Source organism: Dasypus novemcinctus, chromosome 3 (genome assembly GCF_030445035.2).
Source record: "Dasypus novemcinctus isolate mDasNov1 chromosome 3, mDasNov1.1.hap2, whole genome shotgun sequence".
NCBI lineage: Eukaryota > Metazoa > Chordata > Mammalia > Cingulata > Dasypodidae > Dasypus > Dasypus novemcinctus.
Window position 1 is genome coordinate 178,604,427 of NC_080675.1, and position 18,601 is coordinate 178,623,027.

Consider the following 18,601-nt stretch of genomic DNA (forward strand, 5'->3'; position numbering starts at 1 on the left):
TGCACTTGGGGGGTTGTAGCTGTTACATTGGGGAATGTGACAGAGCTCCCCTGGCTAGAAACTCTGCACTCTCAGTTGTCATTTTTAACTGTACTCTGAAAATACCCAACATATATCCAAACATTTTTATGTACCCTATATACATGCCCTGGAGAACTCCCTCCCAACCATGTATCCCCCATCAATAACACCCCACACCAATGTTCCTCCCCTGCCATAGTTGACCCCTTTGTGGTCCAAAACTTCTTAAAAAATGAAGCCTAATATATTGCCAAATCCAATTAGTAGGAAAATGAAATATTAACGATAGGTTTAAAGATTAGAAATAGAATAATGCTAATTTAGAAAAAATAAAATAAAGTAAAAAATAAATTGGGGTTTTCAAAAATGAAAAATATCATAAAACTTTGTTTTTGACATTTTGCCTTTCATCACTGTAATAGGTGTTGTCCTGTATGCACAGTGGCAAGACAATTTCTTTCATTCCTTCTTCAGTGTCTACATTCTTTTTTAAAAAAAACATTTTAATTTAGTCTTCAACAAAGTTCTAGATCACAGTAAAGTCACATGTACAACATAGGGGACTCCCATATATCCAACATCAATCTCTTTTCCCCCTTCCTCAGCAATAATCTTTTTACATGTTCCTGTTAATATTTGCTGCAGCTGATGTACAGATATTGAAACATAGCTACTAAACATGGTTCCATTTTGGTTTACATTATGGTTTATATTTTAGACTGTACACTTTTCTAAATTTTTAGTTACATTATGGTTTACATTATGATTTACATTTTAGACTATACACTTTTATAAATTTTTGGTGAAATTTAACTTGTCCTATATCCAACATTGCACAATCTTGTGGAACACTTCCATTGCCCCCATTACCCTTGCTTCCATCTATTCTATTTCTCTCTCTTCCTCTCCTCCAGGCCCACAGTGACAACCAAGCTTTACTGCTTGAGGGACCAGATTCACAGATACTTGATAAATGGGATCTCTTCAAAAATTAAAGCCTTTTATACCTCAAAGGAGTTTGTCAAGAAAATGAAAAGACAGCCTACCCAATGGGAGAAAGTATTTAGTGACCATGTATCTGATAGGAGAATAATATCCTGCATTTATAAAGAAATCCTATATCTTGGAAATAAAAAGACAAACAACCCATTTAAAAAATGGGCAAGAAATTTAAACAGATGCTTCTCCAAAGAAGAAATACAAATGGCTAAAAAGCACTTGAAAAGATGTTCAAAATCACTAGTTATTAGGGAAATGCAAATCAAAACCACAATGAGATACCATCTTACTCCCATTAGACAGGTGGCTATTAAAAAAACAGAGGACTACATGTGTTGGAGAGGATGTGGAGGAAAGGGAACCCTCATCCACTGCTGGTAGGAATGCAGAAGGATCCAGCCATTCTGGAGGACAGTTTGGTGGTTCCTCAAAAAAGTAGCTATTGTTAGCTAGTTTTTTGAGGTCACTTTCTCTAGATCAATGCTACAACTTCTTCCATTACTTGTCACAATAGTTCTATAATAGAATACAGTAAGTTCACACTAATCCATATTTTATTCCTCCATCCTGTGCACCCTGGGTTGGTGATGTCCACTCCACCTCTATATCAAGAGGGGCTTCGATCTCACATGGTTGATGGATGTGATTCTCCTGCTTGGAGTTGTAAGCACTCTCGGTTCCCAGGTGTGGTGGTTGACCATCTTTACCTCCTTGTTAGCTGACCTGTGCAAGTCCAACAACCCGTAATGGAAGAAGCTGTAACACTGATCTGGAGAAAGTGGCCATGGTAGCTGCTGAGGGCAGAGAGAAGGAAGAAGAGATGAGATGTGGGGGCATTTTCGGGACTTGGGTTTGTCCTAAATGATATTTCAGGGACAGATGCTGGACATTATATATCCTGCCATAACCCACTGAATGGACTGGGAGAGGGTGTAAACGTCAATGTAAACTATAATCCATGTGGTGTAACAGTGCTCCAAAATGTATTCACCAAATGGAATGAATGTGCCACAATGATGAAAGAGGTTGTTGATGTGGGAGGATTGGTGTGTGGGGTGTGGGGTGTGTGAGAACCTCTTATATTTTTTAATGTAACATTTTTTGTGATCTATGTACCTTAAAAAAAACACAATTTAATAATAAATAAATAAATAAATAAATAAAAAACTTGCTATAGATTTGTCGTATGACACAGCAATTCCACTGCTGGGTATATACCCAGAAGAACTGAAAACAAGGACACAAACCAATATATGCACACCAATGTTCATAGCAACATTATTCACTATTGCCAAAAATTGGAATTAACCCAAAAGCCCAAGCCTCTTTGGAGCTTCCCACCCTCCCGCCAGTCCTGTTTGCAGCCAGGTCTTCGTGCTTTAGCTGGGGTCAGAATTCCCTTGGGGGTACTTGCACACCAGGTTTTTCCTGGTCTCACTCTGAAAAGGCTGGATTCTTCAGTTATACATGTGGAGCTGGAATGTGGATTTACTGCCTCCCTCCAGGAGATTCCTGATGACAAGGCGTGTCTCCTGCTAAAGGGTCCACAGTCCCTCCCACCAAAGGAAGCTCCCCCAGTACGACCTCAGGTGGTTCCACTGCTGCTCGAGGGTTCGGCCGTCACAGCCTGTGAGGCATCCTCTCCTCCAGGAGGCAGCGCTCTTCTGCATTCTCACTTCCCAACCCGTGCCCCTGTATTGTCCATGGCTGTCCCTCGCCCTGGTCACCCTGTGTCCCCAGGCCCAGCATGACATTGGCCACCTGTAGCCATCAGATGAGGGATGCATGCTGGAAGATATCCACCAGCTCTTCTGCTCTGACCTTTGCTGTTTGGGGATAACTCCATTCTCCAGTGTCTCTCGTCTGTAACTTAGAAAAGGAACACTTTACCCACCCATTCCCATAACGCTTTCCCTTGAATTACTTGGTGAACTATTAAAGCTGGAGGAATTGTGGAACCTGTAACTATTGGAAAACCAATCGCATGTCTCCATGTGCCCTGGATTGGTGGGGACAGGACCATGCTGGGTAACCAAGCTGTGCTCAAGTCACAGAAACCACTTCAGAGGAGCACGGGCCAGCTCTGCCTACAGAACATTTTTTCTTGCCTGAAGCTAATTATGAAATTGATGCTCTACTTTTGCCAACATAATTTGGTTGCGGTCTAAAGGTGAGCAAATGGCTTATTAGAATAACATCTGCTGAATTACGTATTTCCTTCTTCAGGGTGTCGAGGGAGGAACCCACCACCGTTTGCTTGAGGGCTTGTGCCACCCAACAAAGTTCACTTGCCACACGTGGTTGTTTACACGTAAATTAATTAAAATTTCAGTCCTTCAGTTGCACTGGCCACATTTCAAGGGCTCAGTAGCCAAGCACAGCTACTGTATTGGACAGGCCAGAGAATGTTCCCATCCCTGCAGAAAGTTCTGTTGGACAGTACTGCTCTAGAAGTGCTGAAATAGCTAACTTGCTTTCCCCTTTCTATTTATAAGGAAAAATGTTTCCTGTGTTCCAATTTCTGCTCCATTTATGTTTATTCAGCAGTTGATGGGGCGATATTATTCTTCAAACACTTGAGTATTTCCTAGATTTACAATTGCTATAAATATTCATGATTATTTTCAACTTTTGTACACTGTCAGCATCCCTGATGCCTTGTTACATATTGGTTTTACACAGCCTAATTTGTGTCTCTAGACTTCTCTTTATGGATAGGACTTTTTTTGTTGTTGTAGACCAATTTTAAAGCAGTGATAAGTGTTCAGGAAAATCAAGATGCCCCGTTGCTTTAGTTTCCTAGGCTGCTTAGGCAAATACCATGAAATGGCTTGACTTGAATAATGGGAAGTTATTAGCTTATGGATTTGAGGCTAAAAGAAAGTCCAAATAAAGATGCCATCAAGGTGATGCCTTCTTCCCAAAGAGGCATCCTGGTGCTGGCCACGAGGATCCTGGCACCTCAGTCACACGGCAAGACCCGGGGCAGCCTCTCCTGGCCTCTTCCTTCTCCAGCTTTGTTTCAGCGTCTTGCTTCCTCTGGCTTTTTTCCTCCGTCTAAATTTCATTCTCTTATAAGGGACTCCAGTAACGGGATTTAGACCCATCCTGACTGAGGTGGCTCACACCTTAGCTGCGGTGACCCCATCCAAAGGTCCTGCTTACAAAGGGCTCCCACCCACAGGAACGGGCGAAGCTTAAGAACATGCTTTTTCTGGGGTCCAGACAGCTTCACACCACCACGTTCGCCGCAGGAGCTCATGAGATGTGCTGTGCTGGTGAGGGACCCCTCGGGCCCGCTGACTGGAGCTGGTGGTCGTGTACATAATGTGGTCCCATGAGGGCTTGGCACAATATGTGACTATTTGGTGCAACCTGGTTATAGTTCAGCACTTCTGTTCATAAGTCGAGGGATTCAAGAAAACATAAATGGACGCACCGAAGTGCAATTTTGGAAAACGCTTATGATTCCCTGGTGCCTCCTAACATGTGGAGCCCCTTCCCTGGCTATGCAGCCTGGCCCTGATGAAGCCCACTCTGCCCCCCCACAGGAGCTGCTGGGTGGGGGAGACAGGCAGTCCCCTCCTTGCTGGTCCATTGCAGAAGAGAGACTGACATAGGAGAGCAAAGGCTGATGGTCCTTGGTAGGTTTGCGGATGAGTAGAACAGAACTAAGAGTTGAGATCTGGGTCTCATGTTTGAAGAGAGAGCAAACGGTGGAACGAGCGGGAGCTGGTCTGAGCTGTGAGGTCCCCAGAATAGGCTGATGTTTGTTGATGATCCATGGGTCATTTTTAAAAAAGATTTATTTATTTATTTATTTCCCTCCTCTTCCCTGCCCCCCCCCCCCAGTTGTCTGCTGTCTGTGTCCACTTGCTGTGTGTTCTTCTGCGTCTGCTTCTGTCCTTATCAGAGGCTCCCGGAATCTGTGTTTCTTTTTGTTGCGGCATCTTGTTGTGTCAGCTCTCCGTGTGGGCGGCGCCATTCCTGGGCAGGCTGCACTTTCTTTCACGCCGGGAGGCTCTCCTTACGGGGCGCACTCCTTACGCGTGGGGCTCCCCTACCCGGGGACACTCCTGCCTGGAACGGCACTCCTTGCGCGCATCAGCACTGCGCATGGGCCAGCTCCACACGGGTCAAGGAGGCCTGGGGTTTGAACCGTGGACCTCCCATGTGGTAGGCAGATGCCCTAACCACTGGGCCAAGTCTGCTTCCCGCATGGCTCATTTTGAAGACTCGGGCGGCCCAGGACTCTTCCTTTAAGCACGAGTTCTGAGATGTCAAGAGAGACCCCTTGCCATCAGGGTAGGACAGCAGTGAGGCTGCATTGGGCAGTCCACAGGGCGCTGCTGAGAGGAAACCTTCCTTGGGCTGGTACTCCTTCGGGGAAGATAACCCAAACCCTGCCCTCCAGGCTGCAGTGCGTGCCCGCCGGCCACCGGAGCCTCCTCACGGCCGACGCCTCCTGGGAGGACAGCTCAGCCGAGGGTGAGCGAAGGGGCCTGCTGGGCAGCGAAGCGGCCAGCCTCTCCACCTCTGCTTACTCAGAGAAGACGGAGCTGCTGGGCCCCGCCAAGTCCCGCCCTTGGACGCTGAGGTAGGAAGCCGGGCCCGGCCTGGAGGGAGGTGGTGGCCACGCCAGGCTCTGGGCTGCCCGGGGCCCAGGCTGGCGGTCTCGCCCTCGCTGTGCCGCTCACTCAAGGTGGCCACGGGGACTTGCCACATTGGTCCCATGGGGCTTTTTCGTCACAGTTGTAAATCTTTTCCCCAAGCCCTTGGGGGATAATTAGGGTGGCCCTGGAAGCTGTGTGACCGTAAAGCTGGGAGACGCCCGACTGCGTGGACTCACTGACCCACGCGCCTTCCGTGTGGGGCTGGGGTCTCCACGCCGTCGGGCCTGCAGGTGGATGCACTGGCTTCACGGGTCGTGTGGTGTCCTGGCAGCTGCTCCCGTTGTTTCTGTCCTTCCTGAGGCCCTTTGCTAGGAGGGCTGGGCCCAGGGACAGGAAGCACCGCGAGGGAGGCGGCCGTGCCGGGGAGGGGCTGCCGCGCTGGACCCCGAGCCTGCGTCCAGGAACCCGGCTCCCTCTGCCTGCTCTGTCCTTTGGGTTTCCAACATGCCGTTACTGAGGGAAGGTGCTTATTGGGAACAGGAGAGTTGGAAGTGGCCTCTCAGGGACACAGCAAAGGCTCAGGCACCAGACCTGGGGGTGCTCATGCTAGGTCACCTGGGTGTGGCCAGGGGATGGGCCGAGGCACCTCCGTGCTACCGACCCTGCCCCTTATCACGGGAAGTCCTGCTCCTTCATGGCCTCTGCGGGCTCGGCCCAGACGGGTGAAACTGCACTGACTGTCAGATACCGTCATTATTTCACTGTGCTTACGTCCATCCTTTTATGAGGATGTTTGACGGGCTGGTTGGAGCACCTGTCTGCATGCACAATGTGCTAACTATGCACCAAAAGCACAGGTTCCGGCAGGAGGATACGGGCTTTTCCCAAGGTCACAGCTGTGGGGCAGAGGCTTGACCCCAGACCCCAAGCCGACCCTGGCTGGAATCATTTGCTGTCCCCTCCTGCCCGTTTCCCAGCCCACGAGTGGCTTCTTCATAATGGCTGGGCCTCAGCTCCCTGGTAGGAGCTTCGAGTATCTGGCTGAGGCATCTGCTACCAAAGCACGTGAATTGTGTGGAATGACGTCCTGGGATCTGGGCGGCCCTGTTACTGTTGGTCCCAAGACTGGCTTTGAGCTTGGAGGATACCATTCCTCAAGGGCCAAAGTCCAGTGCATTGGAGACTTTATATCCAGAAGCTGCTTGATCTCCAGGAATGGAGCAATCGCCTTGAGACCGTCAAGGAACTACAAGACTCGGGCCCTGATCTTCTCTGCTGCCGGGGAAAGACCCTGCATGCCAGATGAAGGAGCTGGCTCCACCCGTATTCCCCTGTGGTCCTCAGTTCTGCCGCAGGTGCCGGCATCATGTGGGGTGAAGTCTGAATGCAGCCTAGCTCCATTCCCACCCCATGCTTGTAAAAGGAGCATTGTTTCGGTTCTCACTTCTATAGGAGCTGCAGAGTCATAATTTGGGAGTGCAAAATGATTATTCATCTAACTCGCTAAATCTAAGAAGATCTAAAATAAGATTTGACCATTTTCAAGGGATCAGAAAGGCTTTGAAAGGTGGTGGGATTTGACTAGGTGAGAATAATGCAAAGGTGGCCCGAGTAGACGCTCTTCCTTCACTCTATGCACGTGCACAAAGCATCGAGATGGCGTGTCCGGGGAGCCTGGCCTCTGGTCTGCGGCGCCAGGAGGGCCGGGCTGTGGGCTTGAGAGCATGTGAAGTGGGTTCTTGGTGGCTGGGATGGGGAGGTGCTGGGGGCCGAGGGTGTGGCCTGGTTTTCTATTAAGTTACCACCTCTGGAGTTCTGGAAAGACTGCTGGTACAACCAGTCAAAGCACTGCAATTTCTTTCTCGAATTATTTGGTTTTGGGCCAATCAGTGTTTTTATGGTTGATGATTGACTCCATATTCCCATCTTCTAGAAAACATAGGAGGAAACAATAAATAGGAACCTGAGAGCCGTGATCAGACCCTCAGCCCACTTGTCAATATTCAGGAAACCAGGGGCCTTTAAAATCCACAGACGAGCTCCACACCTGGCAGCCACGCCTGCACGAAGACATGGCCAGGGAACTTGGCTTATCCTCTGGGATCTCCACCAAGCTCCTTCTTAGATGCCCTCCTGTGTCTCTTATTGGGGAAAAGGTTGAAAATCTTGTCTGCGGTGGGGAGCCGAGGCTTAGGAAAGCCCTGGAGGCTTGGTCGGTCTGAGCACGAGTGGCAGGATGTCCCCTGGGTGACCGCGGGACCTGCCTCTTCTCTTGCAGGAGCTGTGCACGCTGGCTGAAGGTCGCGGGCCTGTTTGTCGTGGTGGCGGTGTGCTCCGTGAGTACCCGGCCCTGCGGGGCCTGCCCGGGTGCCGCGGGGCGTGCCTGGGGCCCGGCTGGGCGGGCAGGGCCGCAGAGGTCCTCGGGTCGGCTCCTGCCCTCCGATTCTCGGGTCCAACTTGGGAGGGTGCTGAGGACACCTGGTGGGCGTGGCCGCTCGGGGTGGAGGAGGAGGGCTGCCCTCAGCGGCCGGGTCCCCTGCTCTGCGCCCCACCCAGGACGTGGCCGGCCCCTGGGCCTCACCTCTTCCCTCCAGGGGCTTCCCACCTTCTTGGGGCAAACCCGTACAGCAAACACTATGATCTTGTGCTGGGACGGTTCCAGCAATTGTGGGAGACCCCAGGAATGTTTCGAGCCCCTCTGAAGGAAGGCGCCTGGGCCTCTGCCCAGCGGGGCCACCCTGGCTGGGAGGGAACGAAGCTCCATTGCTGCCTGTCCCCCAAAACCTTTCCCTGAAGCCCTGTCCATCCTCGTCAACCATGGTGCCGTCCCAGCAGATTCACCGGAGAGCAAAGCCAACCTCAGAGGCCTGTGAGGGGGGGAGGGTGCAGGAGAGGGGACATGGGCACCTCTTTGGTGAGTGTGGAGGGAGGTGATGTCTGATTATGAGAATGCCCATGTCTGGGCTGGGCTGGCCGAGCTGGTGGAGGAGGAGGGTGAATTCAGCCCACGAGGGGCCGGAGCAGCGAGCAGGGGCAGGGCTGCCAAATAGGGGTCCTGGGGGCCCCCAGGGGCCGGGGGGCTCGGACTTCTCTGCCAGCACAGAGCAGGCACTCGAAGTGCATTTGTGGGGTGAATGGGTGGCGGCCCTATTGGCTGGTGTGAGTGTGAGCTCCTGTGTGAGACACAGTGGGACGGGTGTGGTTCCGCGGCTTGTGTCTGTGCTCTAAGAGCCCCTTAGCTTGCCACAGGGCTGCCGATGCCAAGTACTGGAAATGGGGTGGCTTTTATAATGGGAATTTTATTTGGGGTGAAAGCTTCCAGTTCTGAGGTAATGTCCAAATCATGGCACTATCAGGGATGGTTCTCGCCAAAGCCAGCCGCTGGTGACCCTGGGGCCCCGCCCGTGGCAGCAGGCACACGGCAGGGCCGGTCTCAGCCCTGAGCTACACATGGGCCCAGCCCCCCGGGGCCTGTCTCCGTGCCGCTGTGCTCTGCTGGCTCTGGACGCCGGGACCCCTCGCAGTCCCTCAGGGCTTCCCTCCTTGAGCTCAGCTGAAGGCTGACCTGGAGTCCTCTCTACTTTCTCCTTTCTCTCCCACGGCAGGATCTAAGCGGCAGCTTCCTTGCTCTCGTGTCTTTCTCTGTCTCTGTTTATATGAAACTCCAGCAAGAGGGCGCAACCTGAGTCACGCCTCACTGACGTTGTCCAATTGAAAGGGCCCACACCCACAGGGATGGATTAGTTCAAGAACGTAATCCTTTTCTTTTTGGGATTCACCAAATCCCAGTGGTCACGGTGTAATTTCTGGTATGGGTCATTTTTCAGCATGGGCACAAGACGGTTATGTCTGTAGTTGGGAGACAGCGCTGGGTGGTTGGCGGGTGGTGTTTGAGTGAGGCAAGGCTCATGAGGCGGGTCTGGGACTGCACCTGTGTCTGAGGACCCCTCCCCTACTGCCAGGCTGTCCGAGGTGACATGTGCAGGGCCCCCTGGGGGCCATGGTGCTGTGTGCCTGACTGTGTGTGGCTGTGAAGAGTGGTTTCCATAACCTGTGTATGGGTCCCTCAGCTCCGTGTGTGCAGAATTGTGCATGACCAAGAGCCTCTCTCCTCTGTGGAGTAAGGACAGTGACACTGCATCTCAGAAACAAAGGGGAGGGTGCAGGAAATAAGGGCTGGCTGAATTCAATGAATCCAGTCAACTCTTTGTACCGACACAGTAGAGGGCAGCAGTGGCCCAGAGAGATGAAATCTAGTAATGATGCAAAAACAATGACACCAATATCTGAGCATGTCATGGCTTTATTTATTTTTTGGCTACCAATTTGCCTTTCTAATTCCCGTTGACGGGATTATGTGGTTCTGAAGCATATCCCACAGCAGACATGGGGGATTTCAAAGGAGGTCAGCATGGGCCAGTTCTTACCTGGTCCACTGAGAGCTGGCTTGAGCTCTAAGTCTATTCTCTATCCTTCTTCGGAGAGACAGAGTGCTGGTGATTTGTGGACCCATCCAAAATGGAACGAGGATCTTGTTTTGACATCTTATGATCTGTCATCTCGCCATCACTTTCATTTAGTTTCTCATGGTATATAAGGTGATCTGCAAATTCTACTAAGACATGTTATAACCATCACATAAGTTATATTCCTTTACTCTTGAATGGGGGAAACCACTCCTACCACCTTTGACAATTAAATTTTGCAGCTGGGTATTTATCCTTAAAATTGGCAAATATCAATAATCAAGACCTGTTGTAGCCAAAAAGATAATGAATAGAATTTTATCTTTTACCATCTAAGAAGATGTTCAGGGTGATAGCTGATGAATTTTGGATTCCTAAATCCACAAATGATAATATTCCTAATTTCAACTGTTGTCAAGATTACTTATGTTTGATGGCTTTCATACCACAAATCTCTAATTAAATCTTTCTGATTGTTGCAGATTTTATTTAGCCTGTATCCAGACCAAGGAAAGCTCTGGCAGTTGTTGACTGTGTCACCGCTGGAAAGCTACTGTATCCAAATTATACACTGGGATGGGCGGTCTCCCACGGTTGAGATTCAAAAGCACTGAAGAATTACTACAACTGGATTATTACAACAAGAATCATTGTAACTCTTCCTACCACAACCAGTCTTTCTGTTTCAGGAGGTTTGATTAAAGCTCTCTGAATGTCGTTGGGGAGGGGAGCTCTAGGGGCACCTGCTCAGGTGATGAACTTTCCACGGAAGATGACAACAGAAAGGTGTGCCTTCCAGTTAGTGTCTGCCTCTCTAATGGTTCTGGGGACTCTGCTCTGTTTTTCTTTTTCCTCTTATTTTTTAAAATTAACCATTTTAAAGTAAACAGTTGAGTGCCATTTAGTACATTCACATTGTTGCATAACCACTTCCTTTATCTGGTTCTAAAGCATTTTCATCACCCTAGAAGGAAACCTCATAGCCACCAAGCACTCCCTACTTCCCCTCCTCCCAGAACCACTGGCCTCTACCTCCTGCTTCCTCTCTCTATGGATTTACCTATTCTAAATGTTTCATACTCTACGTGGTATTTGGGGATGGGCTTCTTTCCCTTAGCACAATGTTTTTGAGGGTCATCCCTATTGTAACCTGTATCAGAACCGCATTCCTTTTCGTGGCTGAGTAATATTCTATTGTATGCATGTGCCTCAATTTGTTTATCCATTCTTTGGTTGTTTTCACCTTTTGACAATTGTGAATAGTGGTGCTGTAAACAGGTGTGTACATTTATTTGCTTGAATTCCTGTTTTCATCTTTTTTGGGTAGGGACGTCGGAGTGGAGGTACTGGGGTTACATGGTAATTTTGTTTACCTTTTTGAGGAACCACACCACTATTTTCCTCAATGGCAGTACATTCCAATTAGCAGTGTCATAGGGTTCCAATTTCTCTACATCATCACCAACACTTGTTATTTTTCTTTCTTCTTTTTTTTTTTATTATAGCTGTCCTAATTGGTGAGAAGTGGTATCTCATTGTGGATTTGGTTTGCATTTCTCTAATGACTAATGCTGTTGAGGATCTTTTCCTGTGCTGGTTGACCATTTTTATCTCTTCTTTGGAGAAACATTTGTTCCAATCCCTTGCCCATTTTTAAATTGGGTTGTTTGCCTTTCTGGTGTCACATTTCCTTTCGAGTTTCAGTTTGGCTTACTTTCTGTGAACTTGTCTTTAAGCTCACTGACTCTTTGGCTGTGTAGAGTCTGTCACAGCCTCTGTCTGTCTCTTAGATGAGCCTGTCAACAGCATTCTTCATTTGTTACTGAGCTTTTTATTCTCACCGTTGCCTTTTGAGTCTTTCTTAGAGTTTTCACTGCTCAGCTGAAATTATATATGTTATCCTGCATATTGTCCATCTTTCCTACTAGAGTCTTAACATATTCATCATAGTTATTTTAAGGACCTTGTATCGTCATTCCAATATTGGTGGCGTATCTGAGTCTGGTTCTGATGATTGCTCTGTCCCCTCAGACATGTGTCCCTTGCTTTTTTCTACACCTTGTAATTTTTTGTCAAAAGCCAGTAAGTGACAGAGTAGTAGATGCAGAGGTGGATAATTTTTGGGCTTGGAGAGGAGCACACCGTAACTTCTGCTGGGAATCAGCTGGCGGCAGGCGGTGCACGTGTAAATCCAACCAGGAGTTGGGCTGTGGCTGCAGCTTGCTGTTGCTATGGTAACTGCCAGGGCAGCGGGCCGTCGCATTCCTTTAGCGATTGCCTTGGTTTGCCCGGCTGCCCTGACAGACACCACGGAACAGTTGACAGGTTTATAGTCTCAGGGTTCCGGAGGTGAGAAGCTCAAAATGCAGGCACTGCCAGGCTGTGCTAACCCCCAAAGCCTGCCGTCCGGTGCAGCCTGCGGGGCGCCCGGCCTTGGGCACGTGGCGCTCTCTCCTGGCTTCCGTGGCTTCTCCCGGTGGCCCTCTGTGACCTACGGTGTCTGATTTCCTTCTGCTCGTAGGGCCCCCCAGCAGTGCGGGTCCAGGCCCGCCCTGCGCAGCATCTTCTCCAGGTCCCTTGTAAGCGGTTCATGCCGTGACCAACGTGCCCTTTGCGGGGTCCACGATTCAGCTGCCACGGCGGGCCTCGCATCTGCCTCCCCGTTGGGTCTCTTCTCTGCATCCTCCACAGACAGCTCGTGTCTGGCATCTCTCCTGCTCGCCCCGCTGGGCGGCTGGGAGTGGGGGTGCTGCTCGGGGAGGAGGGTTGTCTCCGGGCCCTGCCGGCCGCGGTGCCAGGCCGTGTGTGTGCGCCCACTCTTCCTGCAGGAGCAGAGCTCTTCTTCCCCCTCTCCCTTCCCCAGATGCCTCTCTCAGGCTCCTGGATTGGAGCCACTTCCCAAGCAGGTAGAGATTTTGTTCCTTCGGGCTGAGAGGGGAGATGGCTGGGTGGAGCTGTGGCAGTGGGTACCGTCCCTTGCTGGCTGGCACCGTGGAGGGGGAGCGTCCTCAGGTTCTCCCGTGAGCACCTGGTGATGTTACTGGAAGACATGAGCACCCCACTCTGGGGCTCCCGGGCGCTCTCCACTTTCACACCAGCCCATACCTGACCTTTAGCGATTTGTAAGTTTTCTGGTTTAATTTTACCTGCTTGTCAGGCATGGTTCTGGCCTCTGTCCCAGGGAAGCCAGAGCTTGGAGGGTCTGCTTCTCCCTGCAGTCCCTGTCTCCCCCTCTTGATTTTAGGTTAGCTGTTTGCCCAGTGGTCTTAGTTCTGGATGGGTTCAAGGAAAGTAATTGACTTACAGGTGCCCAGGTTTTCTGGTTGGAAGGCTGGAAGGCGTGCTGCGCTTTCCCACTCTCTTTACATCCCAGCTGAAACTGGAGGCAGAGCCTCCCTTAAAATGGACACTTAGATGGAAAAAGATCTGAGTAGCCAGGCTTCTGTTGGGAATGGTAGGAGCCTGGGAGCCCCTAGCCCACAGGGTGGGTCCTGTTTCCAGTGCTTGCAGTTCCACGTCCTGGAGAGAGGAGTATCTCAGGAAGGCCCCGGAGGAGGGCACGGCAGGGCAGCTCCGACCGAGACAGACCCTGGAATCACCATGTTGACAGCAAAGAAGGGAGGCCCACTCTACTTGGAAACTGCCTGGCCAGGTACAACCCATGTAAGCTCCTTCCCTCTTTCTTCCTTATTTCCATGTTGACCAGAGTTTACTCTTTGATGCTACTCTTCATGTGCAAAGAATTTAAGCCTGAAAAGGCTTATACTGCCCTCAAGTTGCTCCCCGCCTCTGGGGAAGCCTAGGTTTCCTACAGAATCCTGTGAATTGGAGGAATTACAGAGCAGAGTGACACCCAAGGGCGAGGAAGGCTCAACTTGCGTGAAAGAACCGGAGAAGGCTTGTTGGGAATTGAATAACATCCCCCCAAAAGAGGTGTTCAAATCTTGATCCTTGCTCTGTGGATGTGAACCCACTTGTAAACAGACTTTTGACGGTGTTATTTGTTAAGCTGAATGAGATGGGTGTTTTAGGTTCCTAGGCAGCTGAAAGCAGATGCCGTCAAATGGGTTGGCTTAATAATGGGAATTTATTAGCTCACAGCTTTGAGGCCAAGAGAAAGATACAAATCAAGGCATCATCAGGCAATGTTTTCTCCCCAAAGATCGGCTCAAAGGAATCAGAGATCCTGGATTCCTCTGCCACGTGGCAAGGCGCATAGTGGCATTTGCTGGCCTCTTCCTTCTCCGCTGGGTTTCGCTGCCTTCTTGCCTCTGTGGCTTTCTCTCTATCTCTCTGTATTCATTCCATTTACAATGGGCTCCAGTATGAGATTAGGACTTGTCCTGAACGCGGTGGGTCACACTCCAAGGTGCTAACCTGCAGGAGTGGATTACATTTAAGAGCTTGACCTCCTGGAGTCCATGCAGCTTCAGACCATCACAGTGGGGCTCGGTCCGCACGACTGCAGGCCTTAGAAAGAGAGGAACTTTGGACACAGCCAGTGGTTTAGTTTCCTAGGCTTCTCCAGCAGCTACTGTGAACTGGGTCAGGTTAGACAATGGGAATCTATTTGCTTATGGTTTGAGGCTGGGAAAAAGAAAGTCCGAATGAAGGCATCGTCAAGGCGGCGCTTTCTTCCTGGAGCCTGGCCTTCTGGGCTGGCTGCCGGTGGTCCTTGGTCCTGGGCGCCTCTGTCACATGGCAATGCACATGGCGGCCTTTCCTAGCCCCGCCTTCTTTCCCGGGTTTGGTTGACTTCCACCTTTAGGTTGTTCCCTCTGTGGCTTTCTCTCTATCCATCTGAATTTCAGTCTGTTTAGAAGGGACTCCAGGGCTAGGGTTCAAACCCGTCCTGCTTGAACTGGGCAACACCTTAACCGAGTTCACCTCCTCAAAAGCTCTTACTGAAATGGGTCACACCCCCCGAAATGGATTAAGCTTAAGAACAGGTTTTGCTGGGGTACTAGCTCCAGTCCACCACAGAGAGTAAACAGAATGCTGCATAGAAATGCAAAGTGCTATGCCTGGCCTACGCTATGTGTTCCGTGAATATTATTTCCTTTATTCCCATTCAATTACTAAGAAAAGAAATCAGCCTATGGTATACTTCTCATCCATTAGCTTTTCGTGGATTTGCAAAATTCAGTGTGTTTGTATTTTTCAAGCAGGACACTCTACCTTCTTGTTTTAAGGCATTTCCCCCTTAATCCGCTGCTCTGTGAAGCGATTCTAGCTTGCAGCCCCTCTCTCATATCTGGGTAGTGCTGCTGGGGGCTTGCCAGATTAAGCCTGAGGATCCTCTGCTGTCAGCCAGTGGAGAAGGGGGGCGTTTGGCAACACTGACGTCAACAAGAGACTAACAGAGCCCCATTCCAGAACCACCTTCAACCTCATCCTACGTTCCTGGTGTTAGCAGATACACACTGGTCTGCATTTTTATCACTCATCAAGTATTTCGGATGATTATCTTTGGAAAAGGAGTCATTTATTTGGAGAGCAAAAGGACAAGATTGCTCTCCCTTTCATGTCTTTGGTCGATAGACTTGGTGAACTGAAAGTTTAGGAAGCTGGCCGTTTTCCCAGCAGGGGATAGCAGTGAGGGTCCGAGTCCTTCTCGGGAATTTCCTCCCCCTCTTTCTAGGACGCGCTCCTTGGCAGAGCCTCTCCCCACCCAGGGCGTCAGCAGCCTTCTGGAAAGGTCTGTCCCTCAAGCCATCGGGCCAGCTGTTAGGAAGGCAGCCCTGGTGGAGGCTGGTCAGCAGAGCGTCCCTCTCGCTGCCCGAGCAGGGAGCCCGGTGGCTGGCAGGACCGGGCAGCTCTGTGGTCCGGAGCCGCCTTGCTCATTCTCGACGTTTGCATCACCGCCTTGAAATCGTGCCTGTGTTTAGTCTAGGAGGTATTTTCCGGGAGAGAGCTGGAAAGCGCTGTGGTTTCAGCACTTCATGCTGGCTCTGTGTCTCCTTGGGTTGGAAGAACCTGGCTAAGACTTCCTCGGGTTTGCCCAGCGCCCTGCGCCGAGGGGGTCGCTGGCTTCACGTCATCCCTGGAGGAGGTGGGCTGTGATCCCCTCTGTGCCGCACCATGGGGTTCACAGCCTACTGCCCTGAGGGACCCCGATGGGGACATGGAGAGAGTTGTCTGCGGGGAGTCTTGGGCATCTGTGCAACCACACGTTGGGACAACTCTGTTAGCCCCGACAGCAGCAGGCAGAGGCGGGACCTCCTGGACCTTGCCAGTTACAGGGTCCTGAAGAAGCAGGACGATGGGGTATTATTACTGTTTGGTAACTCCAGGGAAATGCCTCTTGTGTGCCCCCTGGGATGCCATTGCTTCTCTTCTGTTCTCAAGCACTTTGCAAAGCTTCCCTGCCTTCCTTCCCAAGTCTTCCCAGTGTCAGCATCCAGGAAGGCCCAGGAGCTCAGTGGCCAGGGCGCAAGGGCCTGGTGTGGGGTTGGAGGAGGGGCCTGAGGAGCCAGGCTGCTCCCAGTGGGCTGGTGAGGGTCTCTCTGGGCCGCAAGGATGAGCTGGGAGCCCCTTCCTTGCCCTCTGCGCAGCCTGCATGTCTGGATGGAGAGAGAACAGGCTGGAGGGCGGTGAGAGGGCTGGTTCTATGCAGCCCCTGTGCAGCAGCTTTTCCACGGCAGCTCCGCGCTGCGGCTGGCTCCTCGGGAAAGGCGCTGCGTGTCCACTGGAGTTTGTACTGATTATTAGGGTGTTTGTAGGCGTCTGGCCTCTGAGTCAGTGGAGAGTAGATGTGGGCTGGGGTGCTGGGGACAGCCAGGATGCTGGATGGTGGGTCCAGGAAGGGCCATCCAGTGCGGGCCCAAGGGGTGGGCGCCTGCTATTTCTACCTGGCACCGCTGAGTGTTGACTCTTCCTTCCTGGTTTTCTGATTTGGGGGCCCCCTCTCCCCCTCGGTGCCCCGCGGGCCTGCAGGGAGACCCCCAGCAGCCCTTGTGAAGGGAAGACGTGTTTTGGAGAAAACTCTACTGTCTTTTACCTGAAGAAATTTGTGATCTATGAAATTTTATGCCCCCATTGTAAGAGGCTGGATGTGTCCCTTCCATAATTGTAGGATTTATTTTAGAAGCTTGATGAGACAGGAAGTGGCCGTCCTTGTGCCCCTGAAGTGCTGTGCAGCTGAATTGCTTTCGGTTTCCTGGATTATTAAGACCTGCATAGAGGTCTGCAAATCTCCACAGGCAGGCAAATCAGCTGCTCCCTCCCTCCCTGCCTTAGCTTTCCCTTCCCTTTCCTTTCTTTTCCTCCCTTCCTTTGCTCTCCTTTTCCCCTCCCCTGCCCCCTCCTTCCATCCCGCACACAAAGGCTTATCTGGTTGGGAATCTTCTCTAGGACTTCAAGGATAAAGCCTTAATCAAATAGTTATTAACCAGACAAACGTTTATTAGAGACATCTAATCTGGTAAGAACCTCATTAGTCTCCAGAGAAATAGAAAAATGAACAAGGCAGAGATCCTTCTCTTGAGGGATGGTCTGGCTTGAATTGTGCCTCCCCAAATACAGTGGAAGTTCTGGGACCCCTCGGAGTGTGGCCTTATTTAAAATAGGGTGTTACGGACCTGTCACGTTGAGAGGAGGTCCCCTGGAGTGGGGTGGCCCTAACCCAATCTGACTGGCATCCTCATGTTACCAGATTCTATCTAGGTTCTTGGCTCTGCTGCAGAAATGAATTTCAAGAGCATGTCAGGTGAGTTAGTTCAGTAACTTATTCAGGCAGGGAGGGACGAGAAATAGGAGAAAATAACAGAGTAGGGGTCCCAAGTAGAGAGGAAGGGGTTAAAAGTGATCAAGTGGGCTGATTTACAGGCTACAATTCCCCAGTATAGATTATAAATCCCCAGGTTTACTTGCGTGGCCATGTGGCAGAGGAAAACGATGAGAGCAGGGCACAGAGGGCAGGAACGGGTCCAGAGGTGAGAGCGAGTGAGAGAGCAAGAGCGGGAGAGTGCGCTCAGGCCTTGTGCCTGCTTTTGGAACTGTTAATTATCCCACCCCTTTGCTAACGGCAGGGGAGAGGTTCCAGCTGTTTGCTGTTCTGATTGGTTACCCCACCCACCAATCCCCCAGGAGGGCCCAATGATAAAGTCCTTGGGGAGTATCCGGGGCTTCTCCTGGCTTCTGGAGGAAGTCTTTGTTCTGGATGGCAGAATCTTGCAGAGGGGCTTCCAGCAGCCATCTTGGGGGTTATTGACGTCCACGTGGACTCTGCCAGGTTCCAGATCCATCTTTTGATTCTGTCTCACCAGCCTGCTTCACTCATAAGGGAAGAAGACAGACAAAGGAAGGCGCCCAGGTGACGATGGAGGCAGGCTGGCGTTTGGCTGCCGAGGGGTGTTGGTCTGAGCTAGGACATGGACAGGGCCAGGCAGACCCACCCCCCGGCCCTGGAGGTCACGGGGCCCTGCCGACACCTGATTTTCAGGTTTGGGGCTACAAACCTGTGAGAGAATCAATCCCTGAGGGTTTTTTTTCCATCTTCAA

General features: G+C 50.8%; 1 protein-coding gene across 1 annotated transcript in view; it reads left to right on the forward strand.

The window, feature by feature from the left end:
- Window positions 1–18,601, forward strand: part of OCA2 (OCA2 melanosomal transmembrane protein) — a 370,679-nt gene that overhangs the window by 20,275 nt on the left and 331,803 nt on the right. Inside the window, exons 4-6 of the mRNA XM_058290617.1 lie at window positions 5,435–5,617; window positions 7,912–7,969; window positions 10,582–10,654. Coding sequence (XP_058146600.1) covers window positions 5,435–5,617; window positions 7,912–7,969; window positions 10,582–10,654 — 314 coding nt within the window. The remainder of the gene's footprint in view (window positions 1–5,434; window positions 5,618–7,911; window positions 7,970–10,581; window positions 10,655–18,601) is intronic.